We start from the raw sequence: 25,279 nt of genomic DNA, 5'->3' as shown, positions 1-25,279 counted from the left end.
TTCCAAGACACCTGGAGGAATAGCCTGTCTTATTAGCCACATCGTATTACAGTAGAAATTTACCACGAGCCCTGAGGTTTTTCCATCTTGAAGGCAGGTACATTAAATTGTGTAGTAAACCACAAACCGTGGACTCCATAATACCATAATCTCAAGGGTCTTCAATCAAACTGCGGTTAGTAGGACCACAAGGCAAGAAGTAGAGCTGTAATCTTAAAATGAAAGCCTACAGCTGCGCTCCTCGTATAGCGTAGTTAATGGAGGATGTGATTCTGTGCAGCAGCACTTGTCCCACAAGGTGACTCGGTCAGCAAAACCATGTGAATTCAGAGGACCACCCTTGGGTTGCAGTAATGGGTCGGGGGCCACGGTTATGTACTAACCGGTGTGGCGCAGCATAAATAACAGCCGCAGGGCCTCTGGCAGCGCCGTAGATCATACTGACGACAGTGGAAGTATGATCGCAGATAAGAGAACGAGAGAGGTAGAGATGAATAGGACGGTGGAAAGAGGAAGGTGTTAAAAAAGGAAAGAGAAGGAGGGGAAAGAATGGGTTGGGGGTGGGGGGGATTAGATGACTGTTATTGATTATCTGCCTGTAGGTGAGGAAGTAAGGCCAAATGTTCTGCTCAGCCAGACAAAAAAGTGTATTATTTCAAAGGTCATGGCATGCATTACAGCCTTTTTCCTCCAAGTGCGCTTGGATAAACAGCAGAATAAGAGTGCAGTGATACAACAACTGGCGCGTAGCGTTGAGGGAATTAACAGCTCATATGTACGTGTTTGTTATGACTCTGTGTTTTTTGTGATGGTCGGTTGCGCGCAGGTGTGTCTGTGCGTGCGATTCATACAATATAACTTCGCCGGTGTTTGTTTTACGCACTGTTATCTCCGTAGCAACTGCCGTAACACCTGGGCGAGGAGATGTGTGTGCCAGTGACAACAGGCCTTACCCGATTTTCAGATGTGTTTCAAAGCCTTGGTACATTTGCATTCATTTTACTTTTGCCTGTTCATATCTGCTTTGTAAAAAGGTGAAAGAATGAACCTCTGCACTTTTCATATCAATTCAAGCCCATCTGTGAAAATGATTTCTCCAGCCCTGAGTCTTGTTTTCCTTACCTCTCGTGCCCTGCAGACTTCTGCTTTTAAGTTTCTTCTGATTTTCATGTCATTACAACAGTATTACATCAATGGCCTCCTTGTGGTGTCTTTGATGCAGGGGTGTGCCTTGTCATCCCTGCTGAGGAGACCTCTGCAGAGGGAGCTCTGCCAGCTAGTATTTCTATGAAGAGCAGGAGGGTCCAGCTCACATGCCCTCCTTTGCATTACATGTGAGGGAGTTCCTTGTCTTCCAGTGTTTTGCAAGTCAAAAACACAAAACGCAATTACGTTAACACCAGTCAGACTGGTAGAAGTCGGTCTACCTTTCTCCGGGGCCTGTTAGTCATTGCCTGAATGTGACAGGATCCTAGAAACACACAGCAGCAAGTGATACCGCACCTCAGACAGACGAATGACACAAGGCTGATTTCACTACAGAAAATCTTACTCAAGCAACACCTGTAAGGAGATATCTTTAAAAGTTCAGCACGATGGCTGGGTACTCTGGTATCCCTCGATCCTTATCCCGTCTCCACTGTGCAGCAAAGCATGACATGCCCATCCCCCTTGTGTTTTTCACAAATCCTGATCAGTTAAACAAATCTCATCCAAGTGAACTTTCTCAGTTGTTTACACACGCTCTTGCATCCAGCTATTCATAGTGCTTTCTCAATTCAGCTCGCTTTAGATTTTGTTTTCCGAGCGCACCTCCTGCTACTGCTAACACCTCTCACATACTTCCATGTCTCAGGCAGATGCAAATGTCTGTCTCGACGATGTTCTTGGCTCGAAACAGCCCCGGGCCATGCGCTTTGTTTCTGCAGACGGCTTGTCTGCTTTTCAATGCCAGACTGACTCCAGACCAGTAGGAACATCAACAGTTCTCCTGCACTATATTTCATTTGACTAGCACAGGTTGGCCTTGCAGAAAATCAAATAAAACACAGTAAGCATGAAGGGGGTTTGTGTCACCTGGTACACGTGTGTAAATACGGAGACTACAAACAGTAATTTGTATATCGTTTATACTTTACAAATATAACTGTATTAATTTCTCTTTCAAAACACCTTTTCATAGGCAAACAGTAACAGTCTATGCTACACACCCTCTCAGTTCATCTAGGCAAATTTAATGGCAAAGAAGCCTGCGTATACTGCAGAGGCACATAAACACCCTTTTTTTTTTAGCCATAAAGTGCGCTGATGTATGGGTAAAAGGGTAGATTTTAGTGCAGTAATATTTCATGAGGCAAGTGGCTGTGTTGCTGCCACCGGGGTCCCTTGGTTCGCACTATCAAAGGAGACATCACCTTTAATTGTTGTCATCCATCACTTTGCAACAGGCACACGTGGAGATCATACGGCTTTTTATTTCTTCCCGGGAATGGGTTGAGCTCGGATTTAGAAGTCAAAGAACTTAAGGAAGGCCCGCTCCACATCCTTGAGTTTTGATCACACACCTTGACGCTGAATTAAATTAACTGTTGATGCAAACCAAAGCCAGACACTGTGGACAACTTGTAAGCAGGCGCACACCTTCAGCTGTAATCATGCTTTCTCATGAATACTGCAAGATAGAGGCTTCCCCTGTATGTTTCATTAATTCATGTTTACTGCAAAGGGGCCCTTTTCCTCTTAAATATTCACAGCCAGCACTTCAACACTTGAGGATATAAGAGGGGAATAGCAGGACATACTAACATGGAAATGAGGCAGGCGAGTGTCTGTGCACATGTTGCATCGTGTGCCACTGTATCAGGGCTCCCCCATCATGAAGGAACTGGGGTGTCTGGAGTGTTTGCCCCCATCGAGATGAGTGTGTTTGGGGGTGAGGCAGAACGCTGGCTGACGTTAGCGTGGGATTGAGCTCCGGCAGCCTCCCAGTGGGATGGGAGGACAGGGACGGGTCTCTTTCAGCGGGGCTCTGATTAGACCCATCGCCCTGGCTGCCACGCTCCACTCACACTGGTAATTGGAGCTGGCAGGAGGTTGGCATGCACCCCTCCCCCTGCCCCCTCCTCGTCTCCTCCCCTTCCTTTTCCCTTTCTCTCTTTTTTCTCCTCACCCATCTAAATCTTAGCTCACCTGCCTATGGCTGTTACAGCAGAAGTACAGCTCTCTGACACAATGCTTTACGACTGCTGTATCATATGTTATGTTAATTCCTTAATTACCCGTATTGCTGGTGCATTTTCTTTACAAATCATGTGTCCGACGTTTCCCATGCCTTTTGTGTATAGTCAAGTCTGCCACTGCAATCCTAATTGAGTACTATAACCACAAAACCGCATTAAACCTTCCCCTTCTGCCCTCCTTTCTAACATACTGCTCTAACTGCTGTAAACAAGTTCATCTGCTAAGCTGCTCATATTGCAGTAAGACTTATTGTGTTTGATATACGATTGTTGAGAGAACAATGGCCCTATTCATTTTTCACAACATGGAGGAGCCAGTTCATGGCTTCCTAGCTTTGTGTCTGGCAGTTTTCTGGCGCTGCTTCACTGCCTGTGGCCCGGTTCATTGGCAAATCTTAGTCTCCTCTATTAGATTATTTTCATTACAATCCTTTTAAAGAAGCACTTCACCAATAAAAGAGAGTTCCATTTAATTTGATTGTTTTGAGATGGCGCAGACTTCTCAGACCCATTGTCCTATATTAGATCAGTAGCAGTACAAAAATGGCTTTTGTGCAATATGCATAATATCAGCCCTTTTATTCTGCATACAAGCAGAGTAAATTACCAGTTCACTGGCTGCAGATTAAGAAATATAGAGCATATTTTCTTTTTGTGCAAGTGAGTTGGCTAGCTGAAAGCCTTGTGCTGCCAAGCTCTCTCACTGCATGTTCTTCTCTGTCTGATGCTGGAAAGATGGTTGCCGAATTACTACAAGAGCCACAGGAAACACCAGACCTGTTTTGGGGCTCTTACAGGTACAGTGGATGAGCAGGTGAGCTGCCTGTCCATTAAAAGAGACACATGACTTGGTCTGGTATTTTTTGCTTCGTTTTTGACTGCAACACTGTTCTCCTTGGTAATCGAGCCTCTGCGTGGTTTTATTGCAGGTTTTTCCTCTTTCTCAATTTTTCCCACCCTGGCTAGACACAGGAGCTTTTTTTGTGATGAATTACCCTCTGACACAAGAGGGCTTTTTATTAGAAATGCCCTCTATCTTGACAAAACATCAACCTGCATTGCCTGCACTATTTTATTGGAGCTAATTTCCCCACCCCTTTTCTTCTCCCTTCAAATTAAAGAGGCTTGAACAAAGGCTCTTCTTTGTCTTCCCAAGCTGACAAGTTGGCAGACAAGGCCAGCCGCAGGAGTTGCAGTAGCAGGAGCAGACAGACAGGGTTCAAATCTTCCCCAGTAGCTTGAAGTTTTTTCTTTGATAAGTGTGTGTATGTGCACGGGCAGAGCAGTCACTGAATTTTTGCCTAGAGCCCAGGACATAAGCCAAACTGGAGAGCTGTGTTAAATCTGGCCTGCATGGCTTCACAGCCATTAGAAAGCTTTCACATTTCATTACGATTCACTACATTATTCCGTGTTCCACTAATATTATAATAATAAACTTTTTTGTGTAGCTTTTTTTCTCAGTCACAAGGTACTTTACAAAGCTCTTTGCAGCCATTAAAACAAAGGAAATGCCAATAAGCGAGCCTGTCATATAGTAAAAGCCGTAAAACGCGAATGCAATTTGACATAAAGTGAGTAGGGGAAACCAGTACATAAAATAATGAATGCTAAAATGTTTTAAGAGGTTGATCATGGTGATTTTGTGAGGCTTGGACTCCAAAGACCTGATCATCTTGGGTTGTCAGTGTGGACTTTGGGACGGATAAGACGACACGTGGATTTTGTCGTTTTTCTTTTCAGTCTTGCACTCGTGACCACCTGTCATCTCAGGTTGTGTTTGTTCTTCTTGCGTCAGAACAGTTTGTACTGGCAGGGGATTGTTGTGCCTCATTTCTACAGAATTGAAATTTGTTTATGTGGGCAAGAAATTAAACTGCTTTTGTATTTGCTTCCTTGTTCACTCTCTCCAGGGAGTAACTAACCTTGTATTTTTCCTGCTCCGTTTCTGCAACTGCACAAATTGTACAACTTTAAATATCGGAGCTGAGTAGCACCCTGCCTCTCGCATACACACCACACTTACAGGTGGACCGCACACACTCCCATCCGATACCTTACCATGTTCAAATTCACATGCCAACTGGAGCCAGAGTGCAGTGGGAGCTGTTTCCACTAATCAGGCATACTGTGAAAAGGGCTCCGATTCAGTGTCAGCCACTTGTACTAACAGCTCCCCCGCAAAGCAAACATTAGGCAGAAGAAGGGGATAGATTCACGTATACGCTTTGCAGCAGCTGTTTGCCTTTTAAATTATTCCCTGTTTGTGCCTCCTGATATGAGGGAGCCGCTGACTCGTGTAATAACTCCTTTGGGGTCTTTCACACTGTTAAACCAGTGGCTTGCATTTTTCACAGCCTGGAAACATTTGCCAATACTCTTAATCATAAATATTCTACAGGAAGTTAAGACAAAATGATTTAGTATAAATTATCCCATTGTTTGTATTTCCTTAATGCTGCAAGACAAGGTCTAACTTCCCAAAATATATCAGCATCAGTGAAAATAGAGTTGGTTTCTAGATGGTCAGTCCACAGGGCTTTAATAAATCTTGGGAAAGTGAACATTTTGTAGATTTTCTGTTGATCTACCTTCTGTCTGTCTTTCCTCCATTCCTGTGTTCTTTCTGCCTCTCTCTCTCTCTCTCTCGCTCCCTCTCTCTGTTCTTCTCTGTTCGAAGGTTACAGTGAACAGACCACAGAGGAGAAACAGGGCGATACTATTACCATTATTCATATAACGACATATTGTATGTTGTGCTGTAGTTGTCTGTTTTGTCGAGGCTGGGATGTCTGAAAATGAGCTGTCCTCGGTCAGACAGGAAGTTAGTGGTCTCATGGAGCTGAGGACTCTAGAGATCTGACAGCTACATCTGAACATGAGACGATCTGGGCTCCAGTCCAGACACGGGGTGAATGGAGGAACAGTTGCTCACTAGGGAATGTACAATACCCATGCACCCATTACTTTCTTCTATTTTTTTTTTCTTATGCTTTTGCCATTTGGCTTTTGACTTAGAAAAGTCAAGCAAACTTGCAAAATTGTGAGAAAGATCAAATCTAGCTGCAGATGATGCCAGTTTGAAAATGGCCAAAGCTTTGAATCACCAAAAAATACAAAACACTAAACCTTTTTTTTCTGTCACTTCAGAACAATTTAAGTAAAAAATAAACACTTAGAGTCAATTAACTGATGAAATAATGACATACTTGAACCTCTCATTGAGCTCTAAGCTGTGTGTGTGTGTGTGTGTGTGCGCAACATACTTCACCATACATTTCTAGCTCATTTGTTACAACAGCTACTCTTTTGAATCTATTTTTAATTTGTTTTCTTAGGAAATTTTTTGTGAACAATGTTGTCATGGAAATCAAAGTAAAAACAGACATCTAGCATATTCTGTGGGCGAACCTTCCATTTTTGCATTTCAGATTTCCCTGAGGAGAATACTAAATGTAAAGGATCAGAGTTTTTAAGCCTACACAACATCAGCATTGTACACACCTCATGCTGTTTGTAAGGCAGCTTTGTTGTTGATTTCATCTTAGAGGCCGTCAAAAAAAAGTCTGACAACATGGTGGTTGAAACTAAAAGGGTGAGTCTATGTACCAAACTTCTCTGTAGCTTGTTAAGGAAGTTGAAGCTAGTAGGCAGCTCAGTAGTTAAACTGGAGAACCAATTCCTTTGGAGAACAAAGTCATGCATGATGCCTGCGAAACACTTGAGCTGTGGACAGTCCTATAGGCTATACACTGCAGTCAGAAGCCTTTGTTGCTGATCACTGATGACAGGCAAAGTTGCATCACTTGGGATTTTTCATCAGGCTTTCTCTTTAAAGGAACAAAAACATTTTCCTTGTATTTGGCATAATATAGTATAGAAATAAAGTCAAATGTGCAGTCATTACAATTTTGCCATAGTCAGAGAAAATCGCTCACTTTTACCAGCAATTTAGATGCTGCCCTAGTGTCTATATATACTATGGCCTGAAGTGAAATTGACCAATCAGGGATAGAGAGCTGAGCGGATTTCCAGTCGCCCAGTTAGAGCAGAGGCTCATTCTTCTCTTGTGCCAAGTCTCCATAAACAGCCTGTGCATTTCTGGGTGGAAGAGAAGCACTGCAGAATGAAAAAAAAAAAAAAAAAAAAAAATCTCAGCATTTTTAACTACAAAAAAAACTTTACACGTGTTTCTTAGATGTCAGGTAATGACATAAAATTGCTGAGAAATGGGAAAAAAACCACTCTTAAACAGATTGGTTTTTCAAGCTGTTTTTCAGACGCTGCTTCATATTCATAGTTACTCACATTTCCACATGAGAGGTGCAGTCAGTTTTTCTACTGCTGACCACTTCACTGGAGCAGCTGAGGGGTAGGTGTCTTTCTCAAGGACAGCACGAAGGCAGTTTCTGAGGCAGGGAAAAGTGTTTCCCTTCCATTCCTCTTGCCTAACATGTCACAAGTCCTCTATTAAACATTTTTATCTAATTTATTCCACCTAAATATCATTTTGATATTAATGAATCATGTTGTCATGATTTAGTTAAGCATAGTGTTACCTCAGCATTTATCCCTCCACACCAACAATATTTTGGTGTATTCGGTTAGGGCTAAGTATATTGTCATGGTCAACCAAAGATAGGAATTTCTATCATTATTATTAACACTGTAATCCTTTTCTGTAACATATCCCATGAGTATTTGGTTTTCGAGCCATTGCCTTAAGGAGGACATATCTCTATATGAGCAGAGAGACAGAGGAGGGTACAGGTCGAGACCTCCCAGGAGCCGTCTTGTTTCCACTTCATTAATGGTGTCAGTGTACAGCTGAGAGGACAACAACCTCTTAGCCTTTCACCTCAGAATCCCAAATTTTCCTATAACAATAAATGTAATGTGTTGTCATGGAGATGTAGCTACATGCATTAAGATGAGTTGGATTATTCAAATAGGTTTGTTTAGCTTGCTAAGCCCTAAGGCAGCTCATCTATGCATGGGTGCCCTCAGGCAGATTGCATATCTCCTTTCTCTGTCTAAAACTCCCTGTGCTGGGTAATAAGCCCACACACAATGATAATCAATCAGCGGCATGATTTTTAAAACCAAACCTGAAACCACATATGAAATCCAAATCAGGAGCATACCTGCTGTTCTCGTTCTCTACTTATTTGTGTACAGCTTTTCATGCGGTCTGCACCAGCCTATTGTGTCAGAATCATTTGTGAATATTTGAGCTTTTTTCATCTCATTTCTGCTCAGCGTGTGTGTTGCCATACAAAAAAAAATCTGCCCCCTGTGTGTTTTCAGAGAACCAGATCCCCCATGGTTTTCCTACCATTGACATGGGCCCCCAGCTGAAGGTGGTTGAAAGGACCAGAACCGCCACTATGCTCTGTGCCGCCAGCGGAAACCCCGACCCCGAGATCTCCTGGTTCAAGGACATGCTGCCCGTGGACATCAACAGCAGCAACGGCCGTATGAAGCAGCTCCGTTCAGGTGCGCTTTGATTTCATTTCATTTGATCATATTAACAACACAGTGAGCTTAAATTAGATTATTAAAGATGCCACATTTAAATCAGAAACTTGTTTGCCTTTTGGTTCTTATGGTGATGTAAAGATGGAAAGTTCAGTTGCAATTTTTTATCAGCAGTTAAAATACAAGGTATGAACCGTGTTTGCATATGACATGAAAATGCAGTTGCTTTGTACGATACTTGCCTCTACTGCTGATATTATGCAGTCGTTTTTGGAAGGGAACTGGACACTTTTATTGTATTTTGTCATGCGCTTGATTAATTGACTCAGTGGGGCATTATTTGCCTCCACATCACAGCTGTAGCACCTTACAAAAGATAATAGTGGCTGGAACTCATTGCCCCTGCATCTGATTTTGGACTGCTCACATAGTGACACATGAAAATTAATTTGTGGCCTCCCACAGTGCAGAAAGAAAATAATTCACCTGCCATTTGTGTCAAATGATTGTTAAACCCCTTTTAAACATGCAGCCGGGCCGCAGACAGTCTCCTATACTGCTTTAGCTAGGATGAACCCTTGCGTGGTAGGAAAAAAAAAAAAAAAATCAATGAGGTGCTCTATGTTCACAACACCAGTGCACTTGATAAATAAACAGCTCAGGCCTGACCCGGATCAGATGGAAAAGGCGCGTGTTGGAAAGATTAGTGGCTTTTGACCGGGTTCAATCTTGTCACTCCCTGCTAAATCTACCTCATTTAGAACGTGTCAGGCCGGGCTCCAAGTCTGGGGCCCCCAAGATTAAAGATGAGAGCTCTTCCACAAAAGCCTGTCAGTAGAGCTGCCCACTGGATGCCAAATGTGGGTCACTGGAACGAGTTCACTCGGCCTGTCCAGATCCCCACTCTGGACCATGCACGTGCATGAGATCCAAAAATATTATCGTAGTATGCTGCTGCATGGCTCTACAAGAAGAACTACCTAAATTAGATCCAGATTTCCCACAAATTAGACACTAATGCCAGTAGTAAAATGTTAGATTAAACCTTTTACAGCAATGATAGCACGTTGAAGTGCATGAGATTGTGATTTTTTTTTTTTTTTTAGTAATTTATTATTTTTACTTGAAGCAGCTAACTTCGACGTGGCTTCAAAATGTGCTGATCTGTAACGCCCTCGGCCTAACAGCTCCTTTTATCTTCACACTTTTTTTAACATCTGCTTCTGTATCAGGACTTACATAACCGCATGTGACCCTAAAATTGAGCCCAATTCATGTCACAAAAATGCATAGATTAGCTTCCACAGTTTAACAGAGAAATTCAGTCTTGTTCTTTCATTAAATCATCTTGAATTTTACTATGCGCACAAACACAGTTCTTTATGAAAGTCTTTTTTTCATGCCCTCCACACCATTCATTCTGTAATAATATCTTTACATATCTAACAATATCTAACATCTTTTAAAATCAGTACCTCTGACTTGAATACTTTTTCCTTTACATCACTATTTACTGTGTATGACTTTCATTCATTTCTCTTGCCCATTTTACTAACAACAAAATGTGGAAGTCGCCTCAAAGTTAAAAGTGAAAAATTGCACACCATTGTAACACCGCTACGAAGCAAGGGCAAACACAGAGCTGAGCTATACATGGAGGCTACCAATATAAAAACAGTGTCTTTCAAGTCTTTTTGCCTGACAAAAAGCTTCCTCTTGAAATGCTCTGCTCTTCTGTTGGTATTTCTAACCTACATGTGCTTGCTTCATAGCGTTATTAAAGTATATTGAACTTTTTCACATTGCATTGAAGTGGCTTCCGGTCTTTCTATTAGTGTTTTTTTTTTTGTAACTGGCCTGTCAGAAGCAGTGTTTTTCTCTCCCACTGCTGTAAGTGGATTACTAACTAATCTCTCCACCCCTGTTTGCATTGAAATTACTCCCACCTAGGTGGTACACCAATTAGAGGTAAGGATGATGAATAAAGTGTCTCGGAAAATATCACATCCACCTCATTCCCTCACATCTACGTCAGACCCCTGCATTCCCTTAACGCCGCCTCACCAGGTTCATCTATACTGTTGGCGCCAACCCACCTTCACCCACCTTCCCCACCGTCTCCTCCCAACACTCGTCCAGCCCATGTTCTGTCTGCTGTGTCTCCTCCTTAACAAACAAATAATCACCAACCCTGACGTCAGGTGAATGGAAATAGATGCTGCAGAAGCTGGTCCAAGGTGTTATCTTGTAAATGAGCTTTTTTTCAAGGCTCCTCCTATACTCCTAGGCTGAAAATAAAGCAGTCTGTTTTCACCCTTCCCATATTTATGAACACACACAAGCACAGACACGCGCGCACAAACACACACACACACACACACACACACACACAGAAGCAAACATCTCCGGCCCTAGCTTCTCCCTTGGCTTTTAATAAAAAGCGGGGAGGGATTGCTTTTAAACTAAAGGCCAGCATAGCCACAAGAGGATCTACCTGCCTCCAGTATGCGGTCTCAATGTAAATTGAAATGGATTCATTTGCATACAGCCACTGCAGCCACCCCCCCACCCCAGCCTGGCATGGGAACAGGATCCCTGGTCGAGATTGTTAAGAGTGAAACTTCAACCCCTTTTTATGTAAATCATGTGCTTTCCCCTGAGTGAAAGCATGATTTCCGTTCAGCCACACTGAGGTAAATAGTGGACATCTGGGGCAAGCTGAATACATTGGAGCTTCAGGGCACTACCAGCATGCCTGAGTCTCTCTGTGAGTCTGTCCATCCATGGCGCCTAATACAGTGCATATTCATCTGTAACTTTTAACTCTTGATAGGGCAACTTCAGTGTCCCTCATGTAATTTCTACAAAGAAAAAAAAAAAAACAAAAAACAGAAGAACCTTGTTGAAGAGCTGTCAGCGTTTGAGTAGTTGGAGGTAATGGAAGCAGTTCTCATAGCCTGCTCTGACAACTGCCATAACATTAACCTTCTGGATGCCTGCTACCTTCCTGTAGCGCTCAAGTTGTTTTCTCCCATGGGAGAAAGGGCAGATTGACAGATTGGTGACATTGGCATCAGTATGCAGGGGTGTGCCAATGCTGAATCAGAGAGAGATGAGCTTGACATGCAGAGCAAACGCCTCTGAGGGATCTGTTGTCATGAGATCTGAAGTGGTATTATCACATGTCACTCCCTGAGCCCTCTTTCGCTTCTCCCTTTGGTCTCGTCTTGATTTCAGTCCCCTTTGGTTGGTAGTTGAACCTGTTTGTTACATTCATTCCATACTGCATGATGTATAAAATGTATCCTGACATCATCGTATGCTGAATATTTTTATCATTTTGAAACTGCATGGTGGCTTGCTGCCTCTCACGCAAGCACCATGTTGTTTTAGAGAGGTGATAACTTATCATTTGCTTGTGACATACAAATATATAGCATTATTCTGAGAGAGGTAGCTTTGTTTTGAAATATGCATAAATATGCATTTTTTGGTCAAGGGATGCAGGTAAGTTTGTCTTGTCTTGTATCTCTCCTTTGCTCTTCCATTATTACAAATTACAGCTCACCTCATGTGTCGACCATTTCCAATTATATGACACCCACAGCTCTGAACATGGCATGTCACAGTGACCACACCAAGACGGGTCTCCTGGGCTTTCATGCTTTGTTAGAAACAATATGTTAGCCGTCTGTCTGATCACTACAACTACTTGGGATTGTGAATACTAATCTAAGCCATCTGGCAGACAGGTTTCTCCCCTGAGGGCCTTGGTGAGAAATGGTCAAATAGTCAATAATGGAAGAACAGATCAACCTCACTGCTCACTGTGTACTCAGCAAAGCAGATAAAGCAGATGTAAAGCAGATACCTGCACTGGCAAACGCAGCAAATGTCTGGCCATCCAACAAATGACAATGGCAGAAGGGACCACTTCAGTTGTCAATGCCTGCCTCTGTCACGCCTGATCAGGTTAAATCTGCAACATTACAATCAGAGCTTAAGATTTCTCAGAGCTGGCTAACTTTTAACTCATTAAAAACTCAGAAAACTTGATTAGACGAGCATTGCTTCTCAGGGCCTACAATTCTGAATAAAGCCATTTGCTAAGAACAGTGCAATAAACAGGTTATGCAACTGCTGGAGGAAATATTGCACCTTTACAATGTCATGACTATCGTGTTGATTGTGAATAATCAGCAGTGCTAACTTCTGGCTGAAAGGGAGAACCCAAACACTTTTTTGTTATTCCAATTGTTTTCCTAAGCAAAAGGTCTAAATTGGTTGGATGGTTGTGAAGTCTTATTCAAATGATTAATCGACCCTAAATCATGGACTCGGCACAAGCCTCTCGCCAGCTTTTTTCCTTGACTCAGCTAGGCTAATATGTTGTTACTGATTAAATTTGCCGAATCAGCTAAATGCTTGTGTTGCTGTAGGCAGCTTTTTGACAAAAGGACCCGCATGTGTGCAACACTCACTCATGTGTGAATAGCGTTAAAACAGTTGGCTACATGTTCTCTACCAAGACACTGTAGTGATCTACTGTGCGTCTAGTTAATTTACATCTTGTTTTACACAACTGTCAAGACTGCTGAATTTGTTAATCCTCTACACAGGAGCTTTGCAGATTGAGAACAGTGAAGAATCTGACCAGGGGAAATATGAGTGTGTTGCCATGAACAGTGCTGGGACCCGTTACTCCTCTCCTGCCAATCTTTACGTACGAGGTAAGGTCATATCTCCATCTCAGAATGTGGTAATATTGTCTTACATGTTGTTAAGCTACCAGTGAACATGCAAACCTTTCTTTTTTATTGTCCAGCTCCACTCCTTGTCTCTACCTCAGTTACCTCACACAACCTCACAAATATGGAATGTTTAATCACCGATGACCATACAGTGCTCTCTCTCTCTCTCTCTCATTCTTTCTTTCTCTCTCCCCCTCTGCTTCTAGCTCTCCTTATATTTCATTAAATTTCCATTCCATCTGCCGATCTTATTGCCTTTCTTTGTCTCCCCCATTCTCTAACCGTTACCGTGCCATTCCTCTAATACCGATGAGCTGAATTAACCTCAGCCTCCTGTGTGCCTGCCAGATCCAACAGGTACCGCAACTGTGAAAACAGCTGCATTCAAATGGTCTCCTGCACCGGCACTGAAAGCCATGCCAAGGTGCCGCTCTTTTTTTTTTATTTTGACTGTATCACACAACTTGGAGCTCCTCTGCCATGAAGTGTCTGCAGTCTCAGGGTTTGTTTTTGTTATGGTTACTCTGTGAGCAGACTAATGCAGGGTGAGGGCGGCGATGTGCCAGTGTTGCGAGAAACTGGTATGGGGAGAGCGTAGTCTGGGTCAGCCCCTACGGATACCACCAAGACTGTCTGATGTACATGAAACAGAATAGCTGCTCCAGTTGTTAGTGTGGGTGGTGAGGGCAGGGAGAGTGGCGCGGTGAGGATGAGACACACTCAACTATCACTTCATAACTTGGTTAAAGGCATACAGTGTGCACCCTGGCAGAGGACTATGTGTTTCTTTCCATCCATCAAGCCTAAAAATAAAAAAAAAATACATTACAAGTAGTGCTCCACTGCTGTGAGAAAATTACAAACTCCTGCTGAGGAAATTTGAAAATAGATTTTTTTTTTTCTCCCAAATTTCCTTTTAACACCAAAATGTGAAGCATTAATATGTGGCAGTTGTATGTTCATTTTTTTTTTTTTTTTTGTCCAGAAACCTTTACTATAGGCCTAACTGGGACCAAACAAGGAAAATATGGACCCAAAACTAAAATTAGCCTAGATTAAACATAGATTAAACACTGCAGGTTTCCAGAGGCTTAGATCTGAAATCCCAACAGGGAAAAGTAGTCCAAACAGCAAAGACAAGGAAAAGCTGTGATGCTGTCAAGTCTTGTCTATTAATCAGGGCATGTCTGTCACAGGTGCAGACTGGGCCCTTTTTTTTTTTTTCCCACAGAGGTAATTACAGTTGTTTTGTGGTGTGGCACCAGCAGGGCCTGCAGGCCTCGCTGGTCTGTAACACCACACAGGAGCTGTCAACCCATTGGCCCCTGAAACCAACTTTTCCGCCAGCCTCACCACACCAGTGGAGAGATAGAAATCAAACCAACCGTAAACTTTTAAAAGTGCACTTGTCTGGCAGTGGGAACAAAGGCTTGAGCCATGTTTTCACTCCGTCTTTGTTACCACTGTTAGAATGAGGAGACTAGACCTGGGGCTGTGCTCTTACTGGGCTGGTTGATTGGGTTTAAAATGTCAGGCTCTCAAGACAACAGACCTCTGACATACTTCTCCCCTTTCTCTCTGGTTTCCGTTTATTTCGTTATTTTATTGTTTAAATTTGGAGACATCGGAGGGAAGGTATAGGGCCTTACAACGTCAAGTGTTAGATGGAAAGAAAACAGGTCACTTGATGCCCTTTCAAATTTTGCAGTAGTGATTGTGTTAGACATTAGGCACAGCAAACAGCAAAATAGAATATTACATTTCTTAATATACTGTTGTGTTCAAAGCATTGCAGTTCAGTGCTGAGATAAACAATAGTGTATTTTTCCATTTTTCATACTTACAGAAAAAAAAGTACTGGGTAGAATCTCATGGAGTAATTTACATCCTTGAAATGTCAATCAGCTTATCAAAACATTATCATTGGAGAAAGGATAGCAGTATTAGTGTCTGTCAACCTCCCCATCCCCTACCAACATCTGCCAGACCTGCATTAATGCGCTTGTTGGTGTTTCATGTCCACAATTGTGTTTCTGTTTTTTTCCACGCACTGACACTACCTGATCCAATTCCTGTCTGCAGGTACACAAACATGCTGCCACCACCACCACCACCCTTGTCTTGACATTTTAGAGCCACCAGAGAATGATGTCCTCATATTTCTGTGTGGGAGCGGAGGGTGAGGGCAGTGGGAGGGGGGGGGAGTGTCTGCTCATGGATTGTTTTTCCCTTCCTGTCTGTGTATCTATTTATGTCCTTCCACTTCTCATCCATTAAGAGTACGTGTGCGTCTTTGTATGTGCATGCGTGCATCTGTTCACCGCGGGTCGGTTTCGGTGACCCTCCTCTGAAGAAGGACTCCATCAACGTGGGGAGAATCACAAGCGTCCCGTGATTGTGCATGAGCACTCATTTGTCAAGTGCTTATCCCACAACGGAGAGATGTCAGCTTCTGTCTGTTGGCACTCCCTCATATATCCATGTGACACGTCAGTGTGTCACCAAGGATAAAGTGCTGTAGCTGGGCTTTTCTTTAACTACAATGTCTTCATGCTGTTCTTTCATATGCGTGTATGCCTGTGTGTCAGGATGGGGAACGACCACATTTGTTCATCTGTTAAAATAATAATTTGGAGGTTCTGTACTTTGAAAATGAAATTGGCTGTTTTGACAGTGCAATTATGTTCCCCTCCCTGGAGTGTATGTGTATGTTTGTCTGTCTGTTCCCTGTTCAGCCTCACCAGCAAGCCAAATCTCACCGGTTTTCACATTGCGAGAAATGTGCGACCAGCCATCACATTGGTAACATTTGGAAGAGGTGGACTCCAAATAAATTCAAATAAATAGATAAAAAAATATAAAAGAAAGCATATCTTGGGGAAGAGCCTTATCTACCAGTGAGCTCCTCTTGTGGTGAAAAAAATGATACCAGAAGAATCCAGTCATTGTTCGGTATCATTTGGTGGCATGAGGATTGCACAAACATGGAGTGCACAAAGATGTGGATATCTGCTGTCCAGATAGCAGTTGGGAGTGAGAAAGACATTTTCGACCAATTTCTAATAGTTTTCAGTAAGCCCGCCTCATGGCAGCCCCTTCCCTGTATTTATATTTGCATGTATTTTCTCCAAATCTCTGGCGGCCTTTTTGTCCTCCACAATTATTCCCCTGCTTGCACATCACACTGTTTACAGTTCCCCAGCTTGCTGAGTCACAATTCAATCGTCCATCTGAATTTTGGACAATTCCCCCTTTCTATATGCTAGCCGTCTAGTGGGTGGTCAGATGTATCTCGTAATGTGAAAACCCTCTGGCTCGTGAGACTATTTATAACCTCCACTGTGTCAACAGAAACACTGTCCTGTTTCACTGTGTTGTCTTCCTCTCCATTTTGTATCTCTTCATTCCATCGCCCACCTCCATCAAAATCACTCCATCCGCACACAGATCAGCGGGAAGGTTGGTCATTTTCTTTTCTAACCCACTCCTTTTGCTGCAGAGTTTGGCTGAGGTGAACCAGCCCTGCCAACAACCCTGACGAAAGCAATACCAGTGCCAACCCCTCCCTTAAAAAAAAAAAAAAAAAAAAACACACCCTACCCCACTCCACCGTGATCTTAAAGTGTCATTTTCTCTGCTTGCTTGCATGGATCCCTGAATAGCGCTTGCATGCCTTCTGACACCACGTCCCCACAATGCACCTTTGTTTAACCTTGCCAAGACACACAAGGAGGAGCCGTAGCTGTACAGCCCTCGCCGAGGTCATTATCATGTCAGTGTTTTGTCACCTTGCTGTGCGTGTTTTCGAGCCACTCCCATGTTGTCGCTGTCAGCCACACCCACTGTAAACCACAGCTGCTTTTCACCTGCATCCGCCTCCACGTACACACACATCAGGGCTGTGCAATGGATTACTCATGTGGCAACAGGATTTGTCAGGTATTTAGGCAGTAACACCCCAGCTCCCCCATTGAGGGACATGGGTATCAGAACTGACAAAGCCGTTCACAGGGGATTACGTCTGTTTTACTGCCACGGGCATCCTCTACCTGGAGACTGAAGGGTGTGATAGGCACATGTTAGCCTATCTAGAGGAGAGGAGAGACAGCCCCTTCTCCATGCAACTGATATTGCAGCAGGAGGCCCCGCGGCAGCAAAGTGAATCATAAAATAATAAATAATATAAATAAACTGACATTTCCTAACTTTACAACCTTTGTAGATTTTTATTTCAATATTAGGAAGTCACACAGTTTAAGAAAAGAAGGAAAAATATAACTATTCTTAAAAAAAAAATATTGAGTTTACCCCAGCTCATTTTAAACAAATTTAACAGGTATGTTTTGAGGGCAAGTTAGTCCTTGATCCTATCGTTAACAGACTAGATATATACGACATGAACACCAGGGAGCATTGCCATGAGAAAAGTTGACCCATACAACACCGTTGGCAGTGCGCTGACAGGGAATGATAAGCCATGATGGTAGCCCAACGCTGCTGCCAGGAAGCCCGGCAACCTGCTGACTCTGTGCCAGTTTGCTCAGATATTGATTGACTGAACAGGTTCTGCTGTCCTCGGGCACTTTGTCAAGGCAGTTAAATTTATAGGCATCCAGCAAGCAGGCAGGCAGAGCCGAGACAGGGCTTATTTTGTGGTTTTGATAGAGTCCTAGAGACCGTCTCTCCAAGCCGCTCTCAACAGGAGAGAGGCTTCGAGGGAATCGATAACAATTACCTGCCCTCTAGTCATTTTGTTCCACAGCACCTCTCCAAACTTAACCGCATGCCATGAATTATTCACAACATTAAGTGTTCAATATACACAGGCCCCATTGACGGGCTGCTCTTAGCACTGTTTAGTCTTTGAAATCATGACAGAGTAACTGATACTCTGAGCTTAATGGTCTTACATTACACCCGCCTCTCACAAGTCTCTTTTTTCTAACCATAAGATGTGCGAAATAGCTACCTATCTAGAATATTATGGTTGCGCGAGAAGACACAGGTGGTCCTCCACATGAGTACAATGTTTCTTCTTCTTCTTCGTCTTCTTCTTCTTCAAAGAATAGAAATTCTCAGAGGACAGCCTGCCACACATTAGTCATACTCGAAATCAGATGTACAGTCATTTATCTGAGAAAATTACCTGATGCACTCAAGCTTGCTATTCCATACCATAACTTCCCTCTTTACCAGTGCATGCTTTGCTTGAGAATGTCATCCCACTCCAAGACCAGGGACACTCCGAGACGTGTCCGGTCTTTGCATGGAAAAGATTGTCCAGCCTTCTTCCCATCAACCTCAGTGACCAGTCTGTAGTTTTCCCTTGGTTCACACTGACCATAAACTAGTGCTACCTACCCAAAGTAATCCCTTCTTGTCTTTTCTTACTTATGCTTTTATGTGATTTTTAAAGCAGTTGTAAAGTCTTAAAAGTGTTATTATTATACTTTCATCGTAACATAGCCTGCCATAAACCCTTTCCCCGGTCTTCCCCTTTTTCAGTGTTCGATTGAATTATTTGCAGTAAACACCCTTGTCAGAAGTTGTTTTGAAATAGGAGCACAGTTTATGTCAAACCTTTTGGAAAGGCTGTAAAAGCAGATTCGTAAAAGCAAATGCAAAAAAGAGCAGGATTCAGTGTATTTTGTGGCTCAATACTGTACTTTGTTCTTTGACCTCTTGCCTCCTCTACCTGGAATCATGTTGTGTCCACTGCACATACCAAACTCTCCTCACAATGCTGAGAGGTACTGAGACAAATGATTAAAGCCAAGAGGATTGCATCAATAAAAAAAAAACAAAAAAAACAGCAGGTTTATATAAGCACCTAAATATTGGTGAAAATTCTGGAGTGAACCAGGCCTCCCTAATTATAGTGTGGTCCAGAGAACCAGTCTTTTCCTGACTGGAATCTCAAAAGGTGCTTTTGTGTTTTTCCATTTCACCACATAATGAGGGGAATAACAAGCATGGCTGTAACGACGTTCCGGTTCAAATTAGAACGGGGAGGGAAGGGCGAGGGAGGGAGAAGGGGAGGTGGAGGGAGAGTCACATTTGAAAATCCATTTTCATGGGGACCAGTGCAAAAGAGCAATTACAGTCAGAGGCTTTTTTTCTTCCAGGGAGACACAGAGATGTTGTAGTGCATTAGGGGAAACAAGCAGTATAAATTCTGCAGGGATAGTTTCATGCCGTAGCGTGTTGAATACATACGACCAGGAGTAGTGGGATAGCAATAATGGGTCTTCACTAGGGAGCAAAATGTTTGACTTGGCTTCTCTGTCTCCAAAAGCAAGGTTAACAAAGTCAGAGCTCCTCTTTCCCACATTCCGCTCATATTGTGGTATGGTAATGCTCGACATGTCATAAATTTTACAGATTCAACACTGACTGATGTTAATGTAGCTCTGTCAAGTTAGATTTTCTGTACCGTGTCAAAGAGGCAAGTTTTTTGTTGTAGCCAAAAGTTACTGGGAAAAGATCTAACTATGTAAATATGGCAAGAATTTCTTGTATATCTTTATTTAGATAGAAAACAAGTCATATGTAAATGCTAGCTGCCCGTTTATTCTGGGACAGTTTCTCAGAATTTTCGTCAAGCCTCTGTATCGGTGCTTGCCTTTCCCCTGGCGACGTCAACGGGCCCTTCTCGTCTCCATGGGAACCCCTTTTTAATGTCAGCCTATCTGCATATCAGAGCTGCACAAAGACAGGGAGAGAGAGAGACAGAGTGAGAAAGGCAGGCTGAGCAGAATGAACCACAGAGAGACAGAGAAAGAGAGAGCGGGAGGAGAAATCAAACAATGCCATCTCCACAGGGTCCCTCAATGATGCAACTCTCACCACCATTTGACACTCTAACAAAAGAGGGCCAGACATAGTCTCCAGCAAAAACTGGGCTATTTTTTTTTATTATATTCCCTTTTGTAGGCAAGAGGATAAAACACCCCCTCAAAGTTTTCTTGTGAATTTCCAGAGCCATTATGTGCCAGTCCTATTATTCCTATTGTGCTCGCCTGCACATTCGGACAAAAGTGATCAGCCCTCCATTCTACTAGCTTTTCTGAGCTAGCTCTTAGCTGTGTGGTGTTGTATTGGGCAAGGCCATTCATCAAAGCACAAAAACTCAACCTATCCTATTCACCTTTCATATCCCACCTATTCAATTCGTTCTCCTCCTCTTTCCTCTCCGTCCCGTTAGTGCGCAGAGTCCCGCCCAGATTCTCCATTCCACCCACCAACCATGAGGTGATGCCGGGCGGCAGTGTCAACTTGACATGCGTGGCGGTGGGCTCGCCCATGCCCTACGTCAAATGGATGATGGGCTCCGAGGAGCTGACCAAGGAGGAAGAAATGCCTGTGGGCCGCAACGTGCTGGAGGTCACCAACATCCGCGAGTCGGCCAACTACACCTGTGTGGCCATCTCTTCACTGGGCATGATTGAGGCCACCGCCCAGGTCGCCGTCAAAGGTGAGAGCTTACACGTTTGTTGTTGCTGAGCTTCCCCGGGATACCAGTATAACAACAACGTAAATCTATATTTTGATTAGCACATGCCTCATGAATGTAGATTCAAACCATGATCGTTGAGCCTCTGGTGAATTTCCCTCTGATCCATGTATGTGTGTATATGAGTAGTCCTTGTTCATCACACTTCATCACACTTCATCACAAATGTGGACGTAGGGTTTCCTGAGTTGTAAAAGGTGCATATCATGTAGTTGCAGTGTCCTGCTTTTGAATTTGGCCTGGGACCTTTGTCAGGGGAGAGGAACCTCCCCACCCATCCTTGTCTCTTATCTTTTTTGTCTTTCCTCACTGTACTTTATCCAGTAGTGCAGAAATGATAGAAACAGAAACTTTAACAAAAAAAATGAGGTTGTTGCTGTAATGATGTGACCTTTGCTGCTGATTTGAGTCATTTTCAGATCTGCACGCTGATAATGAAATGTTCAGCAGAGTAAACCTCTTTCAAATGAGCTCTGGAACTTATATAAAAACAGCTGCCCCAGGGCAGCAGCCAGTGGTTTTAGTGGATATTGGAGGTAAAAATGAAAGGCTACTCCTGTTTGCTGACTCTTTGTGCTCAGCATCAATGAGCATCAATATCTCAACTTGTGTGTGTGTGTGTGTGTGTGTGTGTGTGTGTGTGTGTGTGTGTGTGTGCGCGCATGCATGCATCTTGATGTCTATTGTCCATGCTCGCATGTATGGGTGAGTGCTGGCATGAATGTGTCTCCACCCATTTGTTTGTATCCAACTACTGATTGTGTGTGTCTGCCGTTGCAGCCTCTGTTATCAGTTGTTGTCCGTATTGATCCTACTTTCTACTTAGCTGATCGATACCCAGAATGTCACAGTCATTTAGATGAACCACAGCAATGCAGACACTTTCTTCAAGGCAGCTATAATGGAGACTGTCTGCTTTGTTTGTGTTTGTCATTTCCTCTCAGTAGGAACCCCTCTTGCAATTTTCTCTTATTGTCAATAATGTCCAGGCCAGGTTTAAAAACACAAAATTGGGATTTCAGTCAAGCTTTTGAATTGATTTCAGGAAAATGGCCATTGACTCTATTAGGATTAGCCTATGAAACACACAATCATTTCAGTACCATGGCTTTCAAGGAAGGTTACCAATCATTTATTCTCGACAACAGCAGAATTTTGCTGTAATATGCCTAAGGTGTAAGAATTATTGCATCAGATGTGTCAGACAGTCCAAACTCCCTGATGACTATCCCTGATATCAAAGCTATGCCTCTCCCTCCTCAGCCTTGCCAAAGCCGCCCACCTCGCTCATCGTGACTGAGACCACAGCCACAAGTGTGACTCTCACCTGGGACTCTGGGAATCCTGAACCTGTCTCGTACTACATGATCCAATACAGAGCCAAGTCATCAGACAACGGCTTCCAAGAAGTGGACGGCGTGGCCACCACCCGCTACAGTATCGGCGGCCTTAGTCCGTATTCTGAGTACGAGTTCCGCGTAATGGCCGTCAACAACATTGGCCGCGGGCCGCCCAGTGACCCTGTAGAAACACGCACCGGCGAGCAGGCCCCCTCCTCGCCACCTCTGCACGTCCAAGCACGCATGCTGAGTGCCAGCACCATGCTGGTCCAGTGGGAACCGCCCGAGGAACCCAACGGGCAGATCAGGGGCTACCGTGTCTACTACAGCTCAGACCTGACAGCTCCACTCAGCGCGTGGCAGAAACACAACACCGACGACAGCAGGCTAACCACCATCTCTGGTTTGACGACCGACATCACCTACAGCCTCAGGGTGCTGGGCTTCACCTCTGTGGGTGACGGGCCGCCTTCTGATGTCCTGCAAGTCAAAACCCAGCAGGGAGGTGAGCAGGCATCCACTGTATGTGGGTTTTTATGTGTGATGATTTTTATGGTGTGTGCCAGTCAGATTTAACATTTCACATTATGCCAGTCCTGAGCTGTACAAGAGTCTCTTTTAGGTTTACGGCTTAGGTTCAGGATTACATTAGGATTAATTAAGGCTGAGCATTTATAAGTTTAGAGTCTGTGGTTCTAACAACACTAGTAACATAAACATAGATGTTGAGTGCACCTAAGTATGGAAGGGTGCAAGTGGGTGTTTGTGTTTGTGTGTATGTGTTAACATGCAAATGGCCTCCCACACAGTCAGATCTGCGAAGTTGCTTATTGCTGCTGACGTCGTGGAGTGTATTTAGCTTTAGTTAGCTTGTTGTTTCTTCATTGCTCAACCTCTGACCTTGTGCCCCCTCGCCTCTCTGCACCCAGTCCCTGCTCAGCCATCAAGCTTCGAGGCTGAAGCTGAGCTGGACACCCGCATCCTGCTAACATGGCTGTGGCCCGTACAGGACCCCATCACTAAGTATGAGCTGCAGTACTGGGAGGCCGACTCTGACAACAAGGTTGGAATAGCAACATGAAGTTATAACTATTTAATGACCTGATTTTCTCCTCTGCACTCCAGGGCTCACCTAGTTCCCTTTCTGTCTTTCTCACTCTTCCTTTTTCTTACCTCCTCTCATATGCTATCTCCTTTCATCCATCTATCATTCATCTATTTGTCTGGCTATCTATCTATCTATCTATCTATCTATCTATCCATATCTATCTGTCTGTCTGTCTATCTATCTATCCATGTACCTATCCATTTATCTATCTGTCTATCTAGCTATCTATCTACCCTCAACTCTGTTTCTCATAGAGTTTCACATCTTCTATAGTGAGATTGCAGACAGATGAATCTTGTTCTTTATGATGCAATTTCTCTGAATGGGATGCCTCGGCTGAAGCAATGCTGTTGTAGTAATGCAGTCAGCTCCCTGGCTGACGAAAAAGATTTACTGTACTAACAGACAGCACAGTTATTGTGTCTTGCCTCTCAATTTCATGGCCATACAGTCACCTTTGCTGAACCTGATTTGGGCTTGAGGAATTATTCCCTTCCAATTGGTATGTTTCTAGAACGTACCGAACATCCTCCAAATTTTTGGTAATATTCTTTACTTCTGTACTTTTGGGTTTGAGGAATTATTCCCCTCCAATCAGTGTGTTTTTGAAAAGGTTGCAGTCAGAGTTTTGGTGCATGTTTGGCTAAATTCTCTATTTTGTGTGTATTTGGAATGGACAGTTTTATCGTTCAGGATTAATTCAGCAGCATCTAATTCCAATATGAGATGATTTAATGTTTTTGCTTTCCCCCTCAGATCCATGTGACCTTTAACCCAGCAGGCTCTTATGCTGTGGAGGGACTGAAGCCTGACACCCTCTACCGATTCTCTTTGGCAGCCCGTTCTGAAATGGGCTTAGGCGTCTACACCCAACCCATAGAGGCTCGCACCGCCCAGTCCAGTAAGTTTACCTCTCCCCCTCTCTCATCTTTCTCTTTCTCTCTCCTGCTGTTTCTTTCATCTGTCTTATCTCCTCGTTTGCGCACTAATCAGTGATAAGGAATGGGTAACAGTCGCCCACGGCCTGCTGATACAGGTTTAGGTCCTTGTTTTCAGAGCGAGTGTTCAAAGTTTTATAGAGCTTAAATCAGACAGTGCAGGCAACTTGAACGTCAAGTCGATTTCAGCACAAGCACTGTGTCACAACTGCTGACAGTGCAGTCGTCCCGGTCAGCAGTCACGCTTCCATTACCACCCCTCTGTCACCAACACTAACCCTCCTGTCCTTCCAACTGAGGGCAGGCCCTGTGTTCAGTGTCAAAGGTACGTTTAATGTGTCTTGCTGCCACATTTGTGAGCTGTGCTGTGCTATTCTGCCCCTTATCATTATGTGCCTTTATGTCCAGTGGTAGTGTATGGTTTTAAGAGCCTTAGCAATGAACATGATGTGAGGAGCGTTCTTCATTTGATACTGTTTATTTTCTTTTGTATAAGTTTAAATGATAAGTTTAAGACATGTAGTACTTGTCTTTTAAAGATTCTAACCTAAGATTGACATATACATATAAGTAATAGTACAGTGATGAAGAAAACTGAGATTCAACAATTAAGAAAGACAGGTGGTGCTACTTTAAATTCCTCCTCTCCAATCTTATCTTCCATTTTATGCCCACTCTTTGTTTCCCTATTTGTCTCCAAGGCATTTATATTTCCTGTGGTGTCATCTTCTCTTCATACACCTAGACTTTGATGTTGCGGCAGCTTTTTTAATCAGGACTTCAACCTCACATCCTAATCTATAAATCCCAGGCGTTATTTTGATTTAAACCGTCACCCTTTTTTGGGGTGTCATTGGCGTTGTCAGGCCTTTGTAGTTTTTCTGTCCACTTTGTAGTGGATCAGGGAAAACC

General features: G+C 43.4%; 1 protein-coding gene across 3 annotated transcripts in view; it reads left to right on the top strand.

The window, feature by feature from the left end:
• Positions 1 to 25,279, top strand: part of ptprfb (protein tyrosine phosphatase receptor type Fb) — a 169,024-nt gene that overhangs the window by 83,278 nt on the left and 60,467 nt on the right. For 2 of the 3 annotated variants that reach the window (XM_030074275.1, XM_030074274.1), the window contains exons 6-11: positions 8,547 to 8,735; positions 13,337 to 13,447; positions 20,673 to 20,942; positions 22,245 to 22,826; positions 23,251 to 23,384; positions 24,186 to 24,330. In XM_030074275.1, the coding sequence (XP_029930135.1) occupies positions 8,547 to 8,735; positions 13,337 to 13,447; positions 20,673 to 20,942; positions 22,245 to 22,826; positions 23,251 to 23,384; positions 24,186 to 24,330 (1,431 nt within the window). Of the gene's footprint in view, positions 1 to 8,546; positions 8,736 to 13,336; positions 13,448 to 16,915; positions 16,928 to 20,672; positions 20,943 to 22,244; positions 22,827 to 23,250; positions 23,385 to 24,185; positions 24,331 to 25,279 lie in introns of all 3 variants that reach the window. The other variant, XM_030074273.1, reaches the window with a different exon arrangement.

This window comes from Myripristis murdjan, chromosome 17, assembly GCF_902150065.1.
Source record: "Myripristis murdjan chromosome 17, fMyrMur1.1, whole genome shotgun sequence".
Taxonomy (NCBI): domain Eukaryota; kingdom Metazoa; phylum Chordata; class Actinopteri; order Holocentriformes; family Holocentridae; genus Myripristis; species Myripristis murdjan.
Note: the sequence above shows the minus strand (reverse complement) of the source record. Positions and strands in the feature narration are given on the sequence as shown.